Here is a 20,644-nt window from a genome sequence, read left to right on the forward strand (position 1 = left end):
ATAAGCTTGTTACATACACATCAGGTGGGTCGACGACAACCGTTGACTACCTGATGGTGCGTAGGTGAGATAGGGGGCACCGCCGGGACACAAAGGTGATCCCGGGGGAGGAGGCTGTTTCACAGCACCACTTGGTTGTCTGTGACGTCAGGGTGAAAGGTGCGAGGAGAGCTCGGCGGGTGAAGTACCAACCGAGAATGAAGGTGTGGAGGTTGAAAGAGGTGACAGTAAGGGAGGCATTAAAAGAGAGGCTGAGTATGGTAGAGGATGATGTGGTTGAGCTTGAAAGTGGTTGGATGTCAATGAAAGATAGTCTGTTGGGAGCCGTTGGTGAGGTAAGTGGATGGACAAAAGGACCACCGAGGCACTCGGAAACATGGTGGTGGGATGATGAAGTTGGAAAGAGGATTGACGAGAAGAGGAAGAAGTTCAATGAGTGGTAGAAGGCGAAGGGCGTGGGGGCAGAAAAAGCAGAGCATGAAAGTTATAAGGCAGCCAAGAAGGCTGCAAAGAAAGAGGTAGCAAAGGCGCAGGAGGCATGTAGGAAAATGAACGGAGAACGCTTGGATTCGGAACACGGTCAGAGAGCGGTATTCAGGATTGCAAAGCAGATAGCGAAAGAGAGGTGTGATGGGGGTGAGTTGCTTGAAGGATGAAGTGGGCCAAATCGTTGTGGACCCAGATGGAATTAAAGGAAGATGGAAGAGATATATGGAAATGCTGTTGAATGCAGTGAATGAATGGGATGGCAACATAGAGAGTAACCCAGTTTTGGGACCGGCAGACAAGATAAACCTTAGAAGGAAGTTGAGGAAGCGATAAAAGCAATGATGAGTAGAAAAGCGGGAAGGCCGACGGGAGTTGTGGGAGATATGTTGAAGGCAGCAGGAAGTTGGGGTGTGAAGAGAATGACAGAGATCTGTAATCTGGTGGTGAAACAAGGCCGCATTCCAGTGGATTGGGAACTGAGTGCCGTCGTCCCTCTATACTATACAAGGGGAAATGTGACCCTTTGGACTGTGGCTCGTATCGAGCGATAAAGTTATTGGAGCATGGAATGAAGGTATTGGAAAGGGTGTTGGAGAGGAGGATAAGGAAGAAAGTGAAGATGGATGAAATGCAGTTTGGATTTATGCCTGGAAGAGGAACGACAGACGCGCTTTCTATTGTGAGGCAGTTGCAGGAGAAGTACATGGAGAAGAGGAATAAGTTGTTTCTTGGGTTTGTTGATCTGGAGAAAGCATTCGATAGGGTTCCACATGAAGTAGTGACATGGGCATTGAGGAAGTTAGGAGTGGAGGAATTGTTGATCAGAGTAGTGATGGCAATGTACAAAAGAGCGCACACAGCTGTAAGGACGAAGGACGGGAACAGTGGTGAGTTTGAGGTGAAGGTGGGAGTGCATCAGGGGTCGGTACTAAGTCCACTACTATTTGTAGCTGTGATGGAGGTGCTGGCTCAGAACGTAAAGGAGGGTTTACCGTGGGAGTTGTTGTATGCAGATGATCTGGTGTTGATTGCGGAAAGTATGGATGGACTGAAGGAAAAGATGAACAAGTGGAAGGAATGTATATGATCCCTGATGTAGCGGCAAAAGGTCTGAAGGTGAATATCGGAAAGACGAAGGTGATGGCAAGTGGTAAAGCACGTGGTGAGGTGGAAAGAACTGGGAAGTGGCCGTGTGCTGTGTGCAGGAAGGGTGTCGTACTGTCGTAGTGAACTCCATTCAATGTACAATGTGCGCTGAGTGGGTTCATCAAAAATGTAGTGGTCTGAGAGGGTCATTAACCAGTGTGGCAGCTACATTCAAATGTAAGGTGTGCACAGAGGGAGCTGCAGATGGAGGAAATGTTGAGTTGGATCTTGGAGACGGCATGAAGCTGGAAGGTGTGAAAACATTTTGCTACCTCGGAGACATGCTGAATGGAGAAGGTGGATCGGACTCGGCAACGGTTGCTCGAGTGAGATGTGAATGGAAGAAGTTTCGGGAACTGAGTGGCGTGCTGATGAGGAGGGGAGTGTCGTTGAAGCTGAAGGGAAAGGTGTATGCTGCATGTGTGAGAAGTGTTATGATTTATGGGAGCGAGACATGGGTAATGAACGTCGAGCAGCAACGAAGGCTGGAAAGGGTGGAAATGCGAATGGTTCGATGGATGTGTGGAGTATCATTGAGAGAGAGGAAGACAAATGAATTGCGAAAGATGATGGGATAGAGCCTGTGATGGATGCTGTGAAGAGGAACAGGTTGAGATGGTTTGGTCATGTGTTGAGGAAGGATGAAAGTGACTGGTTGAGGAGAGTGATGGAAATGAATGTAGAAGGAAGTAGAGGATGGGGAAGACCGAGAAAGACTTGGCTGAAGATGGTGGAAGAAGAAATGCGGGCAAGGGGGTTAACAAGGAGAGATGCAGAAAACAGGGCAAGATGGAGAAGATTGTCATGGGGACCGCAAGGCTAGCCCCCGCTCTGGCAGGTAAAATGGCCTCAAAATGCATGTTGTTTATGGTTAAACTGCCAAAATCAAGACTCTCTGCTCACCTTCACTCCTTCATTCCTCTTTTCTCCCGCCTCTGGAACAAATTCCCTCACTCTTTTCAATCCCACTCCTCCCTCCAGTTCTTTAAAACAGCTGTTCACCACCATCTCTTATCTTCCCCCATCCAAGACCTTGATCTTTTCTCCCCCCGCTAATTTCGTCCCAGATCCACTTTTTTGAAATACCAACTTCTTTCCTGGAAGTCCTTGCAGTGTCCATGTGTTTTATACTTCTCCCACCCCCCCCCCCCCCCTTCCCATGCCTCCTCCTCCCTCCCAAGCCCTATCACTCCCACAGATCTCCCGATGCCCCTGTTCTCTGCTGTGCTTGTGCGCTCTTCTCTCTCCCCCTCTTGTCTCCCGCTCCTATTATTATGTTTTATGTGTCCGTTTATGTTTTTTTTGTGTTTAATGTGTTAGCTCTTAAACAAGCCTCGACTTTGTATGCAAAACAATAAAATTAAAAAACAGAAAAAAAATGAGTAGGCATGATGAATAATACAAGTTTGTCTCATCATCAAAAAAGGGGAAAATTATGTAAATTAAGCTGGCATTGAGAAGTGGAGTTTTTGGAGATTTAATACGCCGAACAATCTGAGAGTGGGTTCGATTTGAAGTATTTTTCCAATATAATTGGTATTCTTGAAATGGCTAGCAAATGCAAATGTTCGTCCTAAATCTGATTTCAAAGCAATCCTTTTTAAAAAAAATTTAAATCCCTGACATGCACTTTCTGTTTTTAGGTCGCACCTGAAATTTGGTGTTCTGATGGGTTATTACTTGGCCGCCTGGCTGCCACCTTAGCCACCATTGCACTCGCCTCACGAAACACACCAGCCGCTTCCTTGATTGCGCCAGACCTCCTCTCTTTTGCCTGGGCAATGAGGAAGCATCCGGCTGCGGCAGCTCGTCGCCCTGTCTTTTTGGCTGCCGTTTCTTCGGCTGCAGTGGCTCCTCCCAGATTGGATTGGACTGTGGATGTCCTCGCCGTGGCCTCCTGGCTTGCGGAGGCTTCTATGGAGGAGTCGGATGCAGAGGCACGGGAGCTCGCCACCCAAGGCTTGTCCATATGGAAGTCTAGGTTAGCTATAATCTAGTGTAGTCTAGGTTAGTCTAGGAAAAAAGGAAATTCGTTTGGAAGTTACCATTCATGAATGCTTCATCTACTATATGTAGTTGAACCACATGTGAAATCGATACGTTTCTTTCTGCACTTCCCATTTTCCTTCTTGAAATGCTGAGTTTTCACTTTCAAATTTCTCAATTTCTCAACACTCAAATTCTCAGACACCAGTGACCATTAAAATGGGGTGGATGCTTGAGTTGGTATAAATACTTTGTATAATAATGCATATCATGAGGACAGAGTTTTGTTTTATTTGTCCCCCGTGGAGCGAAAGGGGGACTATGGCTTTCCCTTCCATCTGTCCGTGCGTGCGGGCGGGCGTGCGTGCGTAAGCGAAGGACCGCATTCAAATTTGGTATGTGGGTGCAACCCACGTCAAAATCCAAGATGGCCGCCGCCATGTATGTCTGATGCCATGTATGTCTGAACCTTGTGAGCTGAATATCTTGAAAAATAAGCGAAGTACCAACTTCTAATTTGGTGTGTGGGGGTATCTCGGCATCAGGAAGAACGCTATTGAAAATTGGGTCGCCACGTCAAAATATAAGATGGCCGCCGCCATGTATGTCTGAACCTTGTGAGCGGAATATCTTGAAAAATAAGCGAAGTACCAACTTGTAATCTGGTGTGTGGGTGTATCAAGGCATAAGGAAGAACCCTTTTGAAGATTGGGTCGCCACGTTAAAATCCAAGATGGCCGCCTCCATGTATATCTGAACCTTGTGAGTGAAATATCTTGAAAAATAAGCAAAGTACCAACTTCTAATCTGGTGTGTGGGTGTATCTAGGCACAAGGAAGAACGCTATTGAAAATTGGGTCGCCACGTCAAAATATAAGATGGCCGCCGCCATGTATGTCTGAACCTTGTGAGCGGAATATCTTGAAAAATAAGCGAAGTACCAACTTCTAATCTGGTGTGTGGGTGTATATAGGCATAAGAAAGAACGCTATTGAAAATTGGGTCGCCACGTCAAAATCCAAGATGGCCGCCTTGCGTCTTCCACTTTGTCAACTCGCATCACTTCACCGACGGGGGACCTAGGCGTAACGCTTGTATCCTTTTTAAAATATCAGCGACGTGTCACAGGGTTACAATAGCTCCACGTAATTGTTGATGTTGCTGCTGTTGTGGTGGTGGTGGTTCTTGTTGGGGGGGTCGATTTTTGAAATGTGCACCCATTGGTCGGACAGTCGCCATACCCCACCCACATTTGTCGCTTGGCTCCACCCACCACGGCACCCAGACAAAATAATATCGCTGCCATCTTGGTTTTCTGGTGGGCCTAAGACGTCAGCCATGTCGGCCTCTGCCTGTTATACATTGCTCGGTGTTGTTGCGTCAGATTTCCATTGGCTTTGTTTGGGTCGAGCGTAACTCACAGAGGGACGCGAAAAATCTAATCATAGGTGGAATAAAAATCCATCGTACAGTTTAGTTAAGCCCGTCAGCACACACACACAAAAATTATCATGTTACGTAATTGATAAATGGGCCCATGTTGGGGTTAAGCATTCTGTGACCGTGTGTCAAATCATGTTCTGATATAACCGTGGCGGAGGTTGCCGTGGATGAGAGTTGTCGAGTTAATATTTTAATATGTTAAATGTGTGTTTCCCAATCATGCTGTTCATCTTTTTAGAGTGCTTTAAATGCTTTTTGAGTATTGTAGGTTGTAACTACAATGCGGTCATTCTTGTTTCCTTACGAATGCCAAAGATTCATTTTTTGATGAGCCTTTGCAATATGCAGAGTAATTATGTAAGAGACAACAAAATAAAACGTAAATGGAATTTAAATGTGGACTTAACGACTTTTGCTGAATGGACATCCTTTTTAAGATTGCTCTTAAATTCACATCCAACTGGAAGTACTTTGTATGAATAGTCAGCAAAGCTTATAATTCATGAACTTGTACAATCAGTTTGAAAGGCAATATTATCATTGAAATTGATAAAAACACCAATAAGATAGATCTGACACAACTGAGCAGGTCTCACAAACAATGCAGGCCAGCCAGGACCTGTCACCATAATTTTTTGTCCCATTTCAAAAGGCCTTTTGGAATATTTTTTTCCCCCTCGTGATTTTTGTAAGAAACTTTATAAAAAGGTCACGTGGCCCATCATGCCCGTGCTATCTAGCAATGGAAGTCTCGATACATTTGGATGTATTTGGATAGATAAATCTATCAGTTGTGGTGGGTGGTTCGTGTGCAGCCACCCGGCTGCTGGTTACATCATTTCCAGTCGGCGCGTCTGCCGCTGATGCAATGCCTCTCTATAACCAGTTACAACAACAACATGCATTTTAAGGACATTTTCCCTGCAAGAGCGGTGGTTCGCCTTGCGGTCCCCATGACAATCTTCTCCATTTTGCCCTATTTTCTGCATCTCCCCTTGTTAACCCCCTTGCCCGCATTTCTTCTTCCACCATCTTTAGCAAAGTCTTTCTCGGTCTTCCCCGTCCTCTACTTCCTTCTACATTCATTTCCAACACTCTTCTCAACCAGTCACTTTCATCCTTCCTCAACACATGACCAAACCATCTCAAACTGTTTCTCTTCACAGCATCCATCACAGGCTCTATTCCCATCATCTTTCGCAATTCATCATTTGTCTTCCTCTCTCTCAACGATACTCCGCACATCCACCGAACGATTCGCATTTCCACCCTTTCCAACCTTCGTTGCTGCTCTACGTTCATTACCCATGTCTCGCTCCCATAAATCATAACACTTCTCACACATGCAGCATACACCTTTCCCTTCAGCTTCAACGACACTCCCCTCCTCGTCAGCACGCCACTCAGTTCCCGAAACTTCTTCCATGCACATGTCACTCGAGCAACCGTTGCCAAGTCTGATCCACCTTCTCCATTCAGCATGTCTCCGAGGTAGCAAAATGTTTTCACACCTTTCAGCTTCACGCCGTCTCCAAGATCCAACTCAACATTTCCTCCATCTGCAGCTCCCTCTGTGCACACCTTACATTTGAATGTAGCTGCCACACTGGTTAATGACCCTCTCAAACCACAACATTTTTCATGAACCCACTCAGCACACATTGTACATCGAATGGAGTTCACTGCGACACCCTTCCTGCACACAGCACATGGCCACTTCCCAGTTCTGTCCACCTCACCACATGCTTTACCACTTGCCATCATCTTCGTCTTTCCGATATTCACCTTCAGACCTTTTGTCTCTACAACCAGTTACCTGGTGCTCATTTTGCCGACCTCAGAAGGAAGACAGGCTGAGTCAACCACACATGGTGTTAATTCAACGGGCTTCAAACTCAGGCCCTTAGGATCCCAAACCTACTGCCCTAACCATTAGGCCAACACCAGGTGATAATATATCAGTTGATGTACCTTCTTTTTTTTTTACAAACCTAACTCTTACCATGAAATTAAAGTTAATATCTATGGGCAGGGAATTTCAGCTGGGGTACCAGCACACAGTGGCCTACTCTTTGAAAGAAAACTGCACCGTGGAGTCTTTATAACCTCAAATTAAGGCGAAGTTCACCCGAGCCAGCCGGCTTTCTGTTCACAACTCTGTGTGCTTCGTCATGCAGCACCCCCTCCAGGAGTGGGTTCAGTTACCAAGCAGCTTGCTATCGCTCGCCAAGCCAGCCGTTCCTTAACGGTTTTGAATGGAGTGCTTGGTTGGGTGCTTAAGCCGCTTGGCGAGCGCTCTTAATACTTAAGCCGCTTGGCTTAAAACCTGCTAAATATATCTAAATCGGGTGAATAACTTTTTACCAAGTCAAAAGTAACGATTCCGGAATCGTAATGACCTTTGACTTTCAAATTTTGCTTCGACCTCAGTGCCGCCTTTGACCCCATCAATCACATAATCCTCCTTACCCGACTTGAAACCACCTTTAACATCACTGGCACTGCCCTTTCTTGGATTAAATCATACCTCTCCGACAGGCACCAGTTCATCTCCATCAATAACTGCAAATCCCCCACCGCTCCCCTCCCCCAAGGTGTCCCCCAAGGTTCAGTTCTTGGCCCCCTCCTCTTCATCCTGTACCTGTCCCCCCTTGGTCACTTAATCCACCGTCATGGTCTCCAATTCCACTGCTTCGCCGATGACATCCAGCTTTTCATCTCCATCAAGTCCATCTCCACCGCCACCCACTCTATCCTGACAAACTGCATCACTGAAATAAAATCCTGGCTTCAAATCAACTTCCTCAAACTAAACTGTGATAAATCCGAAATAATCATCATTGGCCCAAAAACGCTCACCAAGTCCACCCATAACTTTGCCCTCAACATCGACGGTTTCCCAGTATCCACCTCCCCTCACATCCGGAATCTTGGCGTCATCTTTGACCAAACCCTCTCCTTCGACAAATACACTAAACAGATCACAAAGACAGCCTTCTTCCACCTGAAAAACATCGCCCGTCTCCGCTCATCCCTCTCCTCCGTGGCTGCAGAAACCCTCATCCACGCCTTCATCACCTCCCATCTGGACTACTGCAACAGCCTCCTCTATGGTTCACCCTCAACAATCACCAATAAACTCCAATACATTCAGAACTCCGCTGCCCGTCTACTCACCCATTCCCGGACCCGTGACCACATCACCCCCGTCCTTTACAAGCTTCACTGGCTCCCCATCCCCCAGAGAATCCAGTACAAAATCCTCCTCCTGACCTACAAAGCCCTCCATAACCTGGCCCTATCCTACCTGACTGACCTCCTCTCCAGACACACTCCCACCCGCACCCTCCGCTCTGCTGGTACCAACCTCCTGACCCCCCCCCCCCCCCCCCCATCCGGACCAAACTCAGATCCTGGGGGGACAGGGCCTTCTCCATCGCCGCTCCCACACTCTGGAACTCGCTACCTCACACCATCAGAGACTCCTCCTCACTCACCACAGTCAAATCCTCACTCAAGACCCACCTGTTCAACACTGCATTCAACCCCTGACCGTCTCTTCTCCTTCTCCTTCCTTTCTGTTTGGTTATTAATTATGTATTTTTGTCTTTTTTGTCTTTGTTTTACGTACTATGTCAAAGCGTCTTTGGGTTTCTTGAAAAGCGCTATACGAAATAAATGTATTATTATTATTATTATAAATTGAGCAACTTGATTTAATGAAATATTTCTTATGGGATTGACAAGGCATCAGGAGGTCTCGGTTCTCGAAGTTATCCAAGGTTTGGTGAAAAATTGGATTATTTGTTTACTTTGAGCATCACAGGTGATGCAGGTTGTGGTCAAGGTTTATTCAAAATCGTGTGTGTAGTTTCGAAGAAGATCCGAGTGTCCACTGACTTACTGACCGCGCGATGCTAATTAGTAATAGTGATACCTCACCTGAACTGTGTTCCAGGTGAGCTAAATATGAAATGTTTCGACGTCACTTCGGCAAAGTGTGATGATTGCAGCTCCAAATGAGCCATTGAGGCCTCCGTCCTGCAGCGGGTTAAACTCGGCTGGTTTATTTTTTTTTTTATAATTATATTTTCATTCGAGAGGTAAAATGAATATTTTATTTGCATTGGTATCCTTTTTTTTTTTTTTGTTATTTCAAGGCATTTCTCAGACAACTTTTGGATGTATTCAAACGTAAATAGAAACGACCCGGAAGTACATTAGACAAAGATGGCGGCGCCCGCAGCGTTGGTCTCCTTAAAACCCGTTCATGGCATGTTTTGCCTTGTTTAACACGTTTGATGAAAGTGATGGTGTTCAGCACTGCGTTTGAAACAAGTGTTTACAGAGAGAGAGGTGTCTCGGTGTGCTCTGTTGCAGATGCCTGCGGTTACCTGGTGACCAGGTGTAGTAGTTGAGCTGTGTGCTTGGGTTTGCGGGATTCGTGCTCATGCCTCTCCACCTGCTGCGGACCGGGCTGTTGATGCCGGCTCGTTTCCGCGGTCTGTTTCGAGGTGTCCCGGTGCGTTCGAGTCGGTGCGCGATCCCCACGTCCATTCTGTGCTTTGGGCGCAGATCTACAGGTACTCTCGGAAGTCCTGGGCGGATTCTCAAGGTGAGTTTGACTCCGGGAAATGCTGAATTGACTTGCATACTCTGGTGTTATTACAACATCGCCACCAGCTCGCTGTTTGCATATTTTGTTATTTTCACCTCAGATCTACCAGGAGTATTAATGTGCTTTTACTATTTTACATATCTTCATTGTCCATATTATTATTACTACTACTATTATTATTATTATTTGCCCCACGCCTTTTTAAATTAAACGGAGTGATATTGTAGTCTGTCGTCTGTCCGTCCAGAGGTCAATTGGCCCATCATGCCCGTGCTAGTTCCACACCCGTTTTATCATTATCTCCCCCCCTCTCTCCCCCATCCCGAGGTCATTGGGAACATCGTGCCCATGCTAGTTCCACACACTATTTATAATTACACCGCGGAGCGAAAGGGGGACTATGGTTTTCCCGTCCGTCCGTGCGTACGTGCGGGCGTGCGTGCGTGCGTAAGCGAAGGACCGCATTCGAATTTGTTGTGTGGGTGCAACCCACGTCAAAATCCAAGATGGCCGCCGCCATGTATGTCTGAACCTTGTGAGCGGAATAGCTTGAAAAATAAGCGAAGTACCAACTTCTAATCTGGTGTGTGGGTGTATGTTCGGAGTATGTACGGTGTATAAGAACAAAGGGGGTTTAAACCCCCATATAGGGGGTTTAAAGCGCCTTTGGGCTTCTTGAAAAGCGCTATACAAAATAAATGAATTATTATTATTATTATAAACGTGTACGGTGTATAAACGGTGTATAAACGGAGGTTTATAAACAGTGTATAAACGGTGTATAAACGGAGGTCATTTGGAACATCGGGTCCATGATAGATCCTCCCTGTTCATAAGGGAGAACGCCATTGAAAATTGGGTCGCCACATCAAAATCCAAGATGGCCGCCTTGCGTCTTCCACTTTATCAACTCGCATCACTTCACCGACGGGGGACCTAGGCGTAACGCTTGTTATAATTATCTCCCCCCTCTCTCTCCCCCATCCCGAGGTCATTGGGAACATCGTGCCCATGATAGTTCCACACCCTATTTAAAATTATCTTCCCTCTCTCTCTCCCCCATCCGGAGGTCATTTGGAACATCGGGTCCGTGCTAGTTCCACACCCTATTTAAAATTATCTGTCCCCTCTCTACCCCAATACGGAGGTCATTTGGAACATCGGGTCCATGATAGATCCTCTCCCTGTTCATAATTATCTGTCTATCCGCCCTTCCAGAGGTCAATAGGAACGCTGTGTCGGTGATGGATCCACACCCTATTTATAATTATCTGCTTCCGCTCTCCCCCACCCATCCGGAGGTCAAGTGGAACATAGTGTCCATGACACATCCACACCCCTATTGATAATCATCTGCCCCCTCTCTCTCCCCCATCCTGAGGTCATTTGGAACATTGTGCCCATGATAAATCCACACCCTATTCATAATTATCTGTCTGTCGACATGTCGGGTTGAGATATGGAGCTTCAGAGGATGGAGTCATCAGCAAAGAGATAGCGGGGATTGAAATCATCAAGTTTGGATATGTGAGAAAATTAATCGCTCAGACATGGGTATAACAGGCTACGCCTATTAGGCATGAGCTTAGCAGAGGTGCAGCCCACTCCATCTCCATTGGATTTATCTCAGAGGTATTACCAGGAAGAGAAGGTGATTCGTAAATTTATAGACCAGTCTACCCTGGTGAGGGAACATCCACATGGTGGGCTGGTCTATAAAATAGAGAATTAGATGCTCTTCGCGGTATTGGCTGCATTACAACCCTCCTGGGAAGTAGGGCGGTTGCAGCTCTGCTAATTTCATGCCCAATAAGTGAAACCGACACAACTGTTTAGCCAGAAGAGCCTTTTTAAAATTTAAATTGTTCCTGGCTACCCCCAGAACAGTTTTATGCACCACAGACAGGTTAATGTGTGGCAGGCCTTTCCTCCTGTTCGTCAGGAAGAATGCAGCAATCGCTGGTATGGCACTTCCTTACTAGTACCCACCACAGTAATGGGGTCTGATCTTGAGACATATACATATACATGCACAGAACATTTGAAAAGTGTACTCGCATCAATCATACCTCCAATACTTTTATGCATCAGGCATAAGGTTTTTTTCTGAATTGGTAAAATATTTCACATGGTGGAGGGTAGTGTTGTTTAAATGAATGGTATCTATATTGTTGTGTCAAAATACCATGGATGTTATCAAGTATAGTAGTATTTCTGCTCCTGTGCTATAACTGACAGTACTGTATTGTGTAACGCTCTGTACCTAGACCTTGCTCTATGGATCAAGACACAGCCCACTCGTTTCACTCGTAGAAACTCAACAAATGAGCTACATCCAGCTTTGTAAAGCACTTGGTAAGTTCAAGGGCCTTTGATACTTGCAATGGGTGTTGCATCTTGGAGCACACAAAATATTTTGAGTGACTCGTAAAGCCACGTGTTCCGTAGACATTTTGCCTTGTGGATATTAAATATGCCACAGTATCTCAAATAGAGTATAACTCTTAACATTTACGTGTAATGTTTTGTCAATTGTGATATTTTTATGTTGAAAATTTTTGGTGTACCGGAAAGTAATGTCGTTTTTCAAAGAGGAATGCTCACCTGAAAGACATTGCTTTCCGGTCCACCTAATAAATGCAGGTGTCTTTGTCTTCCAGTGAACTCTGCTGTTTACTGCCGTAGCCAAGGAGAAAGGACTCAGAGGGAAGAGGGGAAATCATCTCCCTCCAGCAATGATGATGGTAAGAAGGGCCTGCAATCCTGTTTCGCAGTTGGGATTCGACACATGATCGTGACAAGTAACCGATGGCTAAGAATCCATGTGCTTTTGAAAGTGAAATAAAACTAATTTTTAGGGGGCTCCTGGCACTCACCTGGACTCTGTCGCCAGTCTGGTGTAGCGTCCATATTTGTTTTAGAAAATCGGTTCAATGTGCTCTTCCTAAAATCTGCTCACACCTACTTTCGTTATTGGGTTACCTGACGGTCTGATGTCACATTCCGGGCAATGCAACAATTTAATTCAACAACAACAACAACATGCATTTTAAGGCCATTTTCCCTGCTAGAGCGGGGGTTAGCCTAGATGCAACAATGCAACAATTGAATTGAAACGCCAATTTTGTTCAATCACTAGCTTCAATCAGACCCACTCCAATCAAATCAAATCAAAATCAAATCAAATCAAAGCACTCCAATCGGACAAGAAATGTTGGATTTCCTCCTTTATTTTTACTAGTACACCCACTGCCTATGGGAGCGACAGGAAGGGTTGTGTTATTATCCTCTCTGGGATCTATAGATTACAGTAGATCTAGGCTAAGGGTTTGTGGGGGATGTGATAAGCATATTATAATGTCTCAATTATGTCATGATTTCTCCCTTTCAGTTTAGTGTTAAACAACAGTAGCGACTTTAAAAAAAAAAGTAAATGATACGTGTTTGTGCTTTACAGTATTTTTTTTTAACGCTTGCTTTAGGCTTGCCTCATGAAATGACACCATATGTTTGTCCACAAAGAAGAAAAACAAGAAAAAAACCTTGGAGAGGGGGGGGGTATTGTTAGTATCAATATTGTTTTGTAATAACATTAATAATATAGTATTGTCATTAATGTTGTTATTGCACATTTGCATTTGTTATTAGAAGCAGCTTTGGAAAAATGCCACGATAAGCTACCTTCACACAGATATACACCTTAAGGGTGTAGTACTGGTGAACAGGTGATTTTTTTTGATTTTTTTTTTAGCTGAACAGTTTCCTTATAGTCTTATAAACAAGAATCATGCTATTAGAGGTCATAGAAGTACCCCTAATTATTGAAAAATTCAAATTTCAATTCAATTCAATTCAATATAATATTTTGCATGAAATTTGTTATAACTTGGGAAATGCATCATTCTTTTGGGCTGAAATTTGGACAGGATATTCAGAATATCACTTCCTTTAAAATGATGAAGGCTTTTGTTTATAGGAGTAAGAGTAGCCATTGTGGATTTATTGAAGGACAACCAAGTTTTATCTGGTAATTGGCATAATTAGCTAATTAGTGAACATTTGACATAATTTCACAAAATCCTCTCATCAGGTAGTAGAGTAACACATGTATAATACATGTACCAAGTTTTGTGTGAAAAGAATGATAGGTGACATAGAAGATAGAAGTAGAAATGTGTTCTTTGTTTTTCCTTGTTTTTTATTGACGGTCTAATTTATGCAAATTATATGCATGTAATATGACAAAGAAGCGTTGAAACTGGTCTGAGTTAAAGCCAAGATTATATCTTTCAAGAAAAACTGAAAATTAGATATTAACTTGACTTTGTTTTTGTGTAAAGGCCTCTCAAAGGTACCGATGTAGTTTTCTCAATTTTTCACCAGTACTACACCCTTAACATGGATTTCACCCAAGCTGGTGCCTCCCTTGGGGAGGGGGTGGGGGGGGAAATAAAGTTGCTATGACCCCCATCTTGTGACCTTTAATCATCCTGTCAGGTTTTATTGAGATTGGTTAAGTAACGACCGAATGTTTTGCGGTCAGACAGACACCAAATATTTTTGGGTTAATTATTTATTTTTGGATGCATGAATGGCATCATCCTTTTGGATTATTTTTTTTTGATTTTTTTTAATTGGAGCTTCCTGCCGGTGACAAAGGTCTTTGCTTCAAGTGACTGATTGAGCTGGTGCACAACCACGAGGCATTGTACATAGTGTTTCAGAACAAACAGTGCAGTACAACTTAACAGCTCTTGTGCAAAATGACGTCTTTCAGAGAAACGTATTTATCGTCAGCTGTTGGGTATCCCACTTAAGCGAATCAGTGATACCTGAAAGTAAACAAGCATACATCCATTTTAAGATGAACAAACACATGAAACATAAGTATTTTGTTCAGTGCACTGTTACTTTTGAATCACCATGAACTACAAAAAGATGTATTGCAAGCGTCCACTCACTCAAGTGCATCAGCGTTTCCGTATATCCCCCACGCTACCCCCAATACACACGATTGTATGCCTTCATGGCACGCACATTAGCAAATGTCTTTTAGTGTAACGTGGGTGACTTGGGTGTGCTTGGAGGAAAACCATCGTCTGGCCTAAGTGAATGAAACGCGTAATTGCATTAACATCATGCAGCAGGAAGTGGGATGTGGGCAAAAACCACTATATATGATATACGCTATCAATATAATCTATCTAAAATTAAATCTGAACATTGGATGGGTTTTGCACAGGTGCTTTATATCAAAGCAGATATAAAGGCATGAAAACCCGCTTGGAGTTTGCAAAAAAGCACCCAAAGGACTCTCAGACTGTGAGAAACAAGATTCTGTGGGCTTTCATGTGTCTTTAACTGAGGAGAGGCTTCCGTCTGGCCACTCTGCCATAAAGCCCACATCGGTGGAGTGTTGCAGCGATGGTTGTCCTTCTGGAAGTTTCTCCCATCTCCACACAGGATCTCTGGAGCTCAGCCAGAGTGACCATCGGGTTCTTGGTCACCTCTCTTACCAAGGCCCTTCTCCCCCGATTGCTCAGTTTGGCTGGGCGGCCAGCTCTCGGAAGAGTCCTGGTTGTTCCAAACTTCTTCCATTTAAGAATTATGGAGGCCACTGTGCTCTTGGGAACCTTAAATGCAGCAGAGATTTTTTGTCGGCTTCCCCAAATCTGTGCCTCGCCACAATCCTGTCTCTGAGCTCTGCAGACAATTCCTTCGACCTCATGGCTTGGTTTTTGCTCTGATATGCATTGTCAGCTGTGAGACCTTGTATAGACAGGTGTGTGCCTTTCCAAATCATGTCCATTCAATTGAATTTACCATAGGTGGACTCCAATCAAGGTGTAGAAACATCTCAAAGATGATCAAGCAAAATGGGAGGCACCTGAGCTAAATTTCAAGTGTCATAGCAAAGGGTCTGAATACTTGTGTAAATGTGATATTTCAGTTTTTTCTTTTTAATAAATTTGCAAAACTTTCTAAAATCCTGTTTTCTCTGTCATTTTGGGGTATTGAGTGTAGATTGATGAGGGAAAAAAATGAATTTAAACTATTTCAGCATAAGGCTGCAACATAACAAAATGTGAAAAAAGTGAAGGGGTCTGAATACTTTCTGAATGCACTGTATATATATATTCAATAATCTTCAAACTTAGGCTTCCAGTGTTATTAACCCTTTGAGTACGGGAATGTTTTTTGATAAAAATACCCCCGGTATGGGATTAATTTGGCATTATGGGAATGCAACCACGTATTGACGATCTATTTATCGGTATAGTTGATGACGTGTAGTAACGTCATCCGTACACAAAACTTTTTCGCAGGCACTTTCGCGGTTGCGGCACTGGACGTCATCCGTACTCAAAGGGTTAATGATGCAAGTCCATGTGGGCATGCTGGCTCTATAATTTGAACATGTATTTTGCTGTTCATGAAGGACAGGTGTGACGTTGCAATACACATGCTGTGAGCTTCTGGATATTTAGCATTATTTATTTTACTGTGTAATATACCTTTTCACCATAAGCACATCCCTCACTACCAGATTCCTTATTACGTACCCTTCACTATATGCATTTTTAGAGGGAAATCGGCAACAGGAGCAAGAGCAGCAGCAGAACCACGACCGGCTTCGAATCCTAATTGTTCTGGCTTTGGTGGTTACCATTCTGAACAGTTTGTCCGCTGATTTTCCTTCAATCTCATGGTCAGAGTTTGTGAATGAAATGCTCGCCAAAGGAGAAGTCCTTGGCCTGCAGGTTTCCCCTGGCTCGGACTTGGTTCTCGTAAGACTCCATCAAGATGCCGTTGTCTCTGGAAGACAGGTAAAAACCAAGGAAAGTGAATAACTTTGCATATTAAATATACCTTTATGTTGCTATAGATATTAATATGTGATTTAGAGCACATTTACAGACCTGATGCGATGGTTATCCAGCAATCAGACGTGAACATTATGCATTGATAGAGACCGTGACCAGTTTTTAGATTGTCTATTGTGTCAGACAGTGCTGTTTTGTCCAAACACTTGCCAGATATCGATATATGATGATTTGCAAAATTCACAAGAAGTGTTTGAGAGTGGTGTTGATATTTGAGCAGCGAATATTAATAATTTTCTTTGTGCAAATGATGTCAGGAATTTCCCTTTCATTGCCCAATGCCTTTCAAAATGCCCAATCATTGCCCCACTACCCATCAGTCAACTTAAACTTCCTCTTCCATGAGCTGACAAAGAGCTCTTGCAGAGAATAAAATTAATATCGTCAGGAACTCCAAAAGTTGATCGAAAGAATGAGTGGAAATTGAAGAAGCGGGGATAATTTTAATGTACAAAGAAAATTTGTTTCCTGGGAAAACCACATTTCCAAGCTGGCGTCCAAAGCCAGTCACTGTCTAGGCATCCTCTGTTGTACGAAGTCCTTCCTTGGCACCTCTGAGCTCCTCACCACATACAAAGCCTTCATCCACAGTTCAATGGAATACTGCTATCCCCTCTGTGCTGGTGCACCTGCCACACACCTCGCTCGACTTCACGCTGTAGAAACCAAAGCTTTTAGAATCATTGGAATTTCCCAAGATGAAGCCGATTGTGAGGGCCTTTCACTCGCTCACTGCAGGCAGGTTGGTGGTCTTTCTATCTTCTACCGACTCCTCTCCTGCCTTGCACCCTGCTCTGTCTGGGCTCTGTCCCCGTCCCCCCCCAAATATTCCTGCAGGACGTGTTGTTAGATCAAGATCTGCCAGTAACCCTCTTCTGGTGAAACTCCCCAAATCCATACTCGCTACTCACTTCCATCATTTGTTCTTCTTTTTTCCCACATGTGGAAACAACTTCCTCAGTCTCTTTAATGTCATTCTTCCCTTTTGGCCTTTTGACTTCCTCAGTCTCCTTTGAGACGGCTGTTCACCACAATCTGAGATCGCACATCCACAACCATGGTGTTTTCTTCCCCCATTATCCCTCCCCCAGCCAACCTCTTTTCCGTTTTCCAGTTTTTCTTTTCTACTTCTATGATTGAAAGTTTGCAGCTGCATCCATCTTGTTCACCCCCTGTATCCTCCCCTTGCCCTCATTCTTCCCCACATCCCATAAAAAACCTGAACTTAATTTTGGCCGGACAGTAATGTTGGTGTACATTACTCCTCTGTCATTACATTACTACACAATTACATTACACAATTACATTTATAATAACACAATACACTTACATTATATGTACAGGCTCATTTATGAACCGTAACCACAGTATACACACACAAAAAAAAGAATACCTAAACATTTATCTTGGACATTTATGTGGATAGAGTAATACTGATTTTTTTAATTATCCATTTATTCTATCTTCACCCCAAATGCCCTTTCACCCACTGTTTCGTTTTTTCCCCTCACAAAGGGTTTCGTTTGCATCTTTTAGCACTTGTGCTTTAACCCTCAAAGTTTGTTTTCTGAGAGGGTTGCGTATGCAGTGGAACTTGTCACATGGGACTTTCTGCTGTAGATTTCCAGGGCAGCACGGGTGTTCAAGCTCCAGGTTCCCACCATCGAGCAGCTGGAGGATCGCCTTCGCAGCGCAGAAGACCAGCTCGGAATAGATCCGCGAGATCGCGTCCCCGTCACATACAGCCGCCCTGGACTTTTCTCCTAGTAAGTGACTCTTCCTCTGGAGTACGTGTTCACTCATCATTTCCTTGCGTGCAATAGTTGTCAACCCTGGAGATGTTGCATACCTTTAGAACCACCTTTAGAGGCCATTTTTCCCCGCAAGCGGGGGTTGGCCTTTTTCGGGAACTGTGGTTGTTGTTGTTTTTCGGTCCCCTTGTTGAAGCAATGTTTTACGGCCGGATGCCCTTCCTGACGCCAACCCTTTTTGCCGCCTTTAACGACAAGCAGGGAATTACCAGTGAACTGGTACTCAATTTGCCGACCTCGGAAGGATGACAGGCTGAGTCAACCCCCCTGGCGTTAATTCAGCGATTGACCGGGATTCGAACCCAGGATCCTAGGATCCTAAGCCGGCACCCTAGCCGCTAGCCCAACACCAGGGACTGTGACCCTGGTGTGACCGGAAGGGATGCATGTTGTATGCATGTTGCATACAAATGCATACAAATGGCTGAACAAGACCCAGACAAAGACACTGCTTCGCAAAGACATACCAGAGTTGGAAATCATTCCAGGTTTTTAGCACCAATTTTTTCCTGATTCTCTTTACTTTCCCACCCTTTTCTTCTTCTTCTTCTTCTCATCCTCAGTGCTACGACAACAGTGGTGGTCATGTCTCTGTTCTTCCTGGGAAGCTGGTTCATTTTCAAAACTATTGGTGGAGCTGCAAAAGATGCAGGATTCAATGCCTTTGTAAGTCGAGACTCCTTTCACTTGTCTCCGAGCTAACCTTGTCACATACGACTTGTCAACCTTTTTCTTCATCACTGACTTATCTATCTTTATGAAAAACTTGCCTTTTGTGATGCTTTTTTTAACCTCCATCATAATGCCCTCTTACAGAATCAGCTGCGGAAGGCACGTTTCACTGTGGTAGATGGAAGATCGGGAAAAAACGTGAAGTTCCAAGATGTGGCCGGTCTCCATGAAGCCAAGATCGAAGTCAAAGAGTTTGTTGATTATCTTAAGGTCAGTTTCTCCTGCAAAACTCTCAGCATCAGTTGGATAAAAGGAAGAATTTCGCATGTTTGAGCCTGACATGGGAATGTGGGTGTTTTATTTATCTATATATTTATTTACCGCAGACTCCAGATAGGTTCCTGGCTTTGGGTGCAAGAGTTCCTCATGGTTGCTTGTTGTTAGGCCCTCCAGGATGTGGAAAAACACTCTTGGCTAAAGCAGTAGCCACGGAGGCTCAAGTCCCATTTCTTGCCATTGCCGGCTCTGAGTTTGTCGAGGTCATTGGAGGTATGATTTGGTATAGTGAATGTTAGCAGATGTATGTACGACCTAGTTTTGATTTACTAATCCGACCCGCTGGTGGCATCATTGTCGTGCCCCTCCTACGCATTCGGGCAGAAATTTGAATTCGGCCAAAGTGCTGGCGGTAATTCACCCACTCTTCATCAAAAGACACCATGGCATCTTTAACATCCACATATAATGCTTGCAGAAAGGTCCGCAACTAAAGTCCCCTATGTGGAAAGGCACACTCGTTGATGTGCCGCCTTAGCCGCAAAACACGAGTATGACAGCTTGCAGTCGGTTGAAAATAAAACCCAGACAAGATGGCTCAAAGGCAAGTGTGCTATCTCTGTGCAGAATGTAAATGTAAATAAAAATTCCATTTCGTGTTATTGATGGAAAAAGAAGCATTTACCTGCACTTTGGATTTATTTTTTTTGTGGGAACCACCCTGCCAAGATCATTGGTGCCACACTCGGACCTCTGGCACCCCGGATCACCAGGCGGTATCACACAATTTAGTGCGCAGCTATAAATTGTCATCCTGGTGTTTCACATTGATGGCGTGACGTCGGTGTGTGCTGTCCCTCGGATGGACGTTAACCTGGGCGTGTCCCATCTGCCAGAAATAGTTGGTGGACATGAAAGACCGCATAGTGTCCTTCACAGAGTAGGCAAGCTATCACTGGCACCATGGACAAATTATTGCCCCAACCTGCAGGTGGCACTGCATCAGTGGCACACCTATGACCCCCTCAGCCAATGATACCACTCTCAGCCTTGTGCTGCATATGAAAGAAGATCATTTCGTGAATATTTTATTTCTCATGCAACGTAAATCCGACTTGTTTTTTTTCTTTGTAATTTCCTCCATTCCATTTTTTTCTAGCCACACGTGCACTGGCACAGGAATTGCAGCCACACTAGCCATAATTATAGGTAACCAGGCTTGTGCAGCATTTTTATACATGACCCTAAGCATGCTGGGATGTAATTTGGTTAATTAAAACATGGGCCACATTGCTTGTTGTCTCTCATTTACCCAGGTG

General features: G+C 44.4%; 2 protein-coding genes across 6 annotated transcripts in view; both read left to right on the forward strand.

Annotated features, from left to right (window-relative positions):
• Window positions 1–5,459, forward strand: part of TELO2 (telomere maintenance 2) — a 59,048-nt gene extending 53,589 nt beyond the window's left edge. For all 3 annotated transcript variants that reach the window (XM_068131196.2, XM_078787063.1, XM_078787062.1), the window contains one exon: window positions 3,279–5,459. In XM_068131196.2, coding sequence (XP_067987297.1) covers window positions 3,279–3,632 — 354 coding nt within the window. In that variant the 3' untranslated portion in view covers window positions 3,633–5,459. The remainder of the gene's footprint in view (window positions 1–3,278) is intronic.
• SPG7 (SPG7 matrix AAA peptidase subunit, paraplegin) overlaps window positions 3,479–20,644 on the forward strand; it is a 35,070-nt gene continuing 17,904 nt past the window's right edge. Inside the window, exons 1-9 of one of the 3 annotated variants that reach the window (XM_068131199.2) lie at window positions 3,479–3,616; window positions 9,445–9,679; window positions 11,950–12,037; window positions 12,343–12,426; window positions 16,268–16,509; window positions 18,187–18,332; window positions 18,941–19,043; window positions 19,194–19,319; window positions 19,436–19,598. In XM_068131199.2, the coding sequence (XP_067987300.1) occupies window positions 9,515–9,679; window positions 11,950–12,037; window positions 12,343–12,426; window positions 16,268–16,509; window positions 18,187–18,332; window positions 18,941–19,043; window positions 19,194–19,319; window positions 19,436–19,598 (1,117 nt within the window). In that variant the 5' untranslated portion in view covers window positions 3,479–3,616; window positions 9,445–9,514. Of the gene's footprint in view, window positions 3,617–9,267; window positions 9,680–11,949; window positions 12,038–12,342; window positions 12,427–16,267; window positions 16,510–18,186; window positions 18,333–18,940; window positions 19,044–19,193; window positions 19,320–19,435; window positions 19,599–20,644 lie in introns of those variants that run through there. The other 2 variants (XM_068131198.2, XM_068131197.2) reach the window with 2 other exon arrangements.

This window comes from Myxine glutinosa, chromosome 11 (genome assembly GCF_964187855.1).
Source record: "Myxine glutinosa chromosome 11, kmMyxGlut1.1, whole genome shotgun sequence".
NCBI lineage: Eukaryota > Metazoa > Chordata > Myxini > Myxiniformes > Myxinidae > Myxine > Myxine glutinosa.